Below are 6,000 nucleotides of genomic sequence, written 5' to 3'. Positions count from 1 at the left end.
AGTCTCCACTCACCAATGCATTCTCTTGGATCTTTTTCCAAGTCTGCATGTCTTTGAGACCCAACTGAGAGTCACTTTTGAATCTAATTTGCAATACATAATGGTACTGTAGTACTGCTTCCGCCACTGGAAATTAGTAGTGCGATATGTCATGAAGTCAGGATGGTCTTCAACTCCCTCTCCTGTAAATGGGTCCCTTAGCAACGCAGTCAATGCAAGATTAGGACTTGCACTCTCAGGTTTCAGGACTTTGAACCACAATATGAGGTTCTCCCTACTCCCTTCCCATATCAGAGGATTACATTTCAAATGTACAAGGATTACCAGCATTACTAATTCTAAAATTAAAACCAAAGAAAAGTTGATTTCATTTTCTTTAAATTCTCAAGAAACTGGGATTGGCCGAGATGGGATGCTGGGCTCGTTGGACCTTTGGTCTGACCCAGCATTCCACTTCTTATATTCTTAATACCTACCCCTTTTCTAAACGAAAGTGATAACTGTGTGTGTATATATATATATATATATATATATATTAGACTAGGAATGCTTAGCCTTAGACTCAAGAGTTACATGAGGCCCTTTAGGGTTTTCAGTGTGACCATTTTATTGAAATGATTTAAAAAAATACAGAATAAAACAAAAAGGTGAAATGCTAAAAGAGTATTAGAATATGGCTCTTGGACACTTGCTCAGTGCTACAATGAATCATTGCCTGACTAATTTAGAGAATTACTGCAACACAGCAGGAGTCTATTTATCAAATTATGACACATGTCAAATACACTTTATTTACTGCTGCTCCCACTACTTGCATTGCGGTCTATTTACCAGTAATATGTGTCACAGTTTGATAAATAGATTCCCGTGTATAGCTCGAGTTTCTTGTTCTTCACACACAACTAGCTGTGTGTAGATGGCTGCCCCCTGATATAGGGAATATTGCTATAGCAAACAGTTGTCTATAAAGGTGTTTCAGAACAGTTGAAATGTTTTGCGCCATGTCTACTCTACGTAAATGAAAAATAACGTTGCTCCATTTTATAAAAATGGATTTTCCTAAACACAAAATCAAATCAATACCACAAGCTACATTCTAAAAGTACAACTTTTTAAAACATTTCCAGGGGTCCAAAAACAAAATTTTACATATTGTAACGGCAATACCCACAGATGACTTTTGTTGAAAAATCTCATACATTACTGTTACTTCTGCACTGTATAGTGCTGGCACTTGTGGAGAAATGATCATATTATACAGATTTTACATAGGATACAAAGTATGTAGGCTAATAAAGTAGGCAGGGGCAGAGTTAATATATTTGGGAATTTGGATTCATTGCAGCAAATCTAAAAAGGTATAAGGGCATGGGTGTGGGATGGTCTGTGGGCAGAGTGGATAACATTAATGGGGTGTCTATAGCAGCTCTGCCTCCTATGTGCCCCAAATGAGATTTTTTTGAGCTGAGCAAAATGCATTTTTCTTCTCCCCTTCTGTGTCTCCTGCATAGCTTTTTGGGTTTTATTTTATTTATTTTTTTTACAATTGTTGTTACTTGGGAAAATCCAAACTTTGGTAAATATTTGCCGTGAAACAGGAGGGGTGGGGGTGAATTGTTTTTCAACATTTATTATTTTACAATGATTATTACCACATATGAATGGAAATGCTTATTTTCTGCTATTGTATGTCCCATAAAATATATTTAAGTAATACAGTTTACCAAACTGATCATCCAATATTTGCTTCCAACCAACTCAAGGCAGCTGTCTGGAGCTCAAAGAATGCTACTTAATAGTCAAAAGCATTTATTGTAGGTCAGCCCAGTGGCAGCATGACCTGCTACCTTGCAGAATGACCCAGGTTCAATGCCAGGGCTGGGAATGGTACAGAAACTCCAGTCACAGCCCTTAGAGTTGGGGTGTGGTCCGCAACTGCACACTCTGAAGACAGCGGTGGCACGTTGGCCCCGTCTTAGCAATGTAGCTACACTAACTGGCCTAAGTGAAGAAAACAGGCATTAAAATAGGAGTAAAATACCCTGAGAAGCATCACATGAAGTCTTATGGTGCCATATCCTGGCCCCAGTTATATTTTCAGCACGAACAAGGAGGATAATACTGCCCCCCCCCCTTACAAAAAAAGCAGTTATCCTGATAATGGAACTATCAGGATTGATAAAAAGTTGAAAAAGTTGTGATTTTGTCATCTTTCTGCCATCAAGTCAACTGTGATGTTCTAACAAGTTTTATGTCCACTGTCGGACAGAGGAGCCCTTTGAATGGTTGCAGCTAACCAGCCTCCAGCATTCATTTTCTAAAATACCCTGCACTGTTCATAACTGAAGTGTGTAATATATCCTCAAAACAAAGGCACAGTTTTGAAGTTATGTTGCCTGTTCTGCCAGGCATTAACACTTAGATGGTAACTTTCAAAGCGGCGCGCAGGCGCACACCTGCATCAGCCCACACCGAGGGACGTGGCTGTTTTATAACTTGTGCGCTTATATGTGTGCATGTTATCAGAGAGTTTGGCCGCGTGCACATGTGTGCCAAATTTTAAGTGGGCACACGAATCCTGCTTCTACTGTGTAAATCTGGGGATTTTAAAAGAGGCGTGTGCTGATGCTATTCCCAGTTTTACCAGTTCATCTTCAGTCGCCAAGTTAACAGTCAGGTCCTCCAAACCCCCTAAATTAACAACCGTCACTCCCCCCAAGTTAGCCCCAGCCTTTGAAACCCTGCAGATCTGCCTAGTTTGCTTTGTTTTATTTTTAACTTACACCGCATGCATAGCAGAAGTAAAGTGACGTGGCAGCAGGGCCTTGGTGCATGCCAGGCTGCATTAGTACTTTTGCACACATCTCAGGTTCATGCCACCAAACACCCACGCCCTGCACCTTTTTGAAAATTTTCTGGAAGTGCGCGCTCCGGGCTTTTAAAATTCACCTTTTAACGTTCTGTCTTTGTAGTGGTCAAGTAAGCACCCATGAAAAGGAGAACATCCAGAGGATGTGCTGCACACATTTACAAAGTGATGGCAGTACTTACACATTTTAGCACTGTTTCTAAAGCAGAATTATTCCACACGGCTCACAATTTTTGCAAGCCATTTGTATCCACCTCTTGCATCAGTTGTTCGCTCAGAAAAGTTATTGCTCATGAGTAACATTTTCCAGTGCAGAACTTTAGCAGTATGTGAGTGTAAGGCTTAACCCAAGTCACCCTCCTCTCCAAACAATGTCCCTGAGGTAGCAGTACAGCAACAACAAATTTCAGTCAATTTTTTTGGGTCATGTTGAGTCGGACTGTCCAACAGCTTTGAAACATTCAAACTTATTTTAAAACTTGGCACTGGCAGGAAAATACATACTATTTACTGGAAAAAGACACACATGGAAAATGCATATTTCCTCAAACAAACAAAAAAAAAAATCAGTCCTCTTTGTCAAATGTTGGCAAGTACGTTTTGAGCCATAGCACATCTGAAATGGGTTGTTTGCTGTCATGAAAAAAGCTGAGGCCAGTGATCAGTTCCACATCTTTGACACGGGCTGCATGAAACCAGATTCGCTCTTCAACCCACAAGGATTCATCTTTACCATCCTGTTGGAAAAAAAAGGGCAAATAAAAGAGGGTTTTTATTTCACAACAGCTGGTATATAAGAATAATCTTATGGTCGTTTCAAGAAACTAATGAACACAGCGGCGGTAATGTACCATAAAAACCACAAAGCTGAAAACAAAGACATGATCAATGGTTAAAAAAACAGTAATATTATGACTCATCTCTGTTAAGCTGAATAGAAGCATCACTCATTCTAGGTCAATCCCTTTTTCAACCATCCATATTTGGGCAATTATTTCACTTATGTAACACCTTGCGTTTAACCAGGATGCAAAGCACATGTGTGACTGACTTATCAACTCATCACTGCAATTATTAAAGCCTGCCAACAGAAGGAACTCGAAGGAGCTTAGTGAAGACTAGACAGAAGTGTGCTCATGTTTGAAAGGAGACTTCTGGGATGTGTAGTCTCTGTGTTCTGGGCCTCTTTTTACCGTGGGCCCTAATTTGAATAATTTTTTTCTGAATCGCGCGCACAGGAGAGTGGCTTGCAATTTTTACTGTATCGGCCTGTGTGCCAGGCTAATCAGTTGGGGAAAGCCCAGTCTGCACAAGTTAACTGCTCTAGAGCAGCGTTTCCCAATCTTTTCATGCACAAGGAATGCCTACATTCATTAAAAAAAAGTTGTGTGGCGCACCAGCCTCCACAGAGCGGGCAGTATAGGCATGGAGAGGATTAAAATGGCAAAAAGAAGAGATAGGAAGCTTTAAAACAATGGGAGAAAGGGAGTGGAGGCACACATGAACCTCTCACAATGGATCAGTTCCCTCGAGTGTATCAACTCTCGCATCCCCTCAGGTCCTCTCAAAGAGGAATGCTCCACGTCCCCCTTCTGTCAAATGTGCTCCCCTTTCAGAGACACGAGATTGTGCTTTTTCTGTGGCGGCTCCAGTCCTGTGGAACTCCTTCCACATTGAGCTGTGCCTATGTGACCGACTTAAAACATTTAAAAACATCTTTGAAAACTTTCTTTTATAGGCAAGTCTTTTTGTAGAAGCAGATTAGGGTTTGGTTGAAAATGAGTTTGTTTGTTTTCTCGGTCATTTAAGTTGTGGCTGAACTTGGGCAGTATTTTTTTTGTAAGCGTGTGTTATTGTCAATTTCATGTTCTGAAATATGTACATTGTACCATGCAAATTTGCATAAAGTTAAACGTGTAGGAGAAGGGAAGATGTCACAGAGGGATGTGGGCAGCAGGCTCAGTTTAATTACTTTACGTGTGGCTGCCAGAGCTCCCTCATTACTGCTGCTCCCGACACTCAAAACGAGTCGCACCCAGGGCTCTGTGCCGGCTCTCCCTATCTTACTCAGCCTGGGGAAAAGAGGCAGGCTAGGACGGACTCCGGACTGGAAAATATGAGGAGGTGCCGTGTGCAATGCCCTGTGCTACCCAACGTGGATCTCTGCTTCCCACGCCCCCACAGGCTGCCCATAGTCCCCGTACTCCAGGGCTCATGCTTGCAGCTAGGAAGAGGCGGCACTGAAGAATTACACATGCTCACAAGAAAGGAGCTCCGACAAAGATGAAGCGCCACCACTGGGGTCTCTTGTTGCTGCAAGGCACTGAGAGCAGAGCCAGCGTGCTGGCCTGGATCTGAGCATTAGGCAGTGGTGGCTTTTCTGTGGCACACCTGCTGAAGTGTGAAGGCGCGCCGATTGGGAAATACTGCTCTACAGATTTTTACTTGTCTGAGAGGAGGACAATACCAGAGAGGAACATGCGATATTATATTTATTACAATTTCACTAAGGTTACCTGAAAGATGGGAGGCAATACAAAGTGCTCTACTATTTTAATTTGTGTCTGACACCTTAGCAAGGAGTACTTGTAAAGCTGGTATGACTTACTGCACAGCTTTCACTGTTGTCTGGTCTGTGAGGCACAATAAAAGAGAGGGCATCAAGGAGACTTTCACACTGTGCAGGCGTCTGGGACACATTTTTACAACTTGCCAACACTATAAAGTAGTGTGTTGGGACTGGAACCTCTGAATTTGTGTTCAGTCTGAAATACAACGACAAGGTATCACACAATTACAGTTGCAATAAACGACGGAATAAATATCAGAGAGCAATAGATGCCAATACAGTTTATTCACTGGCCTAGCATGAGTACTTCAAGATGCATGCATTTTTGGACTGCATAGAAAAGAGGTGTTTTGGGAGCATTTTGGAGGAGTGCATGGAAACTGTTCATGTGCATTTAATTTCCAGAACAGTTTGTGCACTGCAGGCATGCCGCTAACCCCATGATTTGTAAGGGTACGTATGCACCTTTAGCCACCTAACAAACTGATATTCATACACCATGGGCCAGATTTTAAAAGGGTTGTGCGCATCAGGCCTATTTTCAAAAGGCCCGGCGACGCGC

The 6,000-nt window shown here is 42.0% G+C and overlaps 1 protein-coding gene across 1 annotated transcript in view; it reads right to left on the bottom strand.

The window, feature by feature from the left end:
• Positions 1–582: 582 nt before the first annotated feature.
• Positions 583–6,000, bottom strand: part of ENPP1 (ectonucleotide pyrophosphatase/phosphodiesterase 1) — a 225,440-nt gene continuing 220,022 nt past the window's right edge. The window contains exons 24-25 of the mRNA XM_029594404.1: positions 5,478–5,634; positions 583–3,606 (exon numbers count right to left, since the gene is read on the bottom strand). Coding sequence (XP_029450264.1) covers positions 3,436–3,606; positions 5,478–5,634 — 328 coding nt within the window. The 3' untranslated portion in view covers positions 583–3,435. The remainder of the gene's footprint in view (positions 3,607–5,477; positions 5,635–6,000) is intronic.

The sequence above is a fragment of the Rhinatrema bivittatum genome, chromosome 3 (assembly GCF_901001135.1).
Source record: "Rhinatrema bivittatum chromosome 3, aRhiBiv1.1, whole genome shotgun sequence".
Lineage (NCBI taxonomy): Eukaryota > Metazoa > Chordata > Amphibia > Gymnophiona > Rhinatrematidae > Rhinatrema > Rhinatrema bivittatum.
This window is presented reverse-complemented; position numbering and strand designations above follow the sequence as displayed.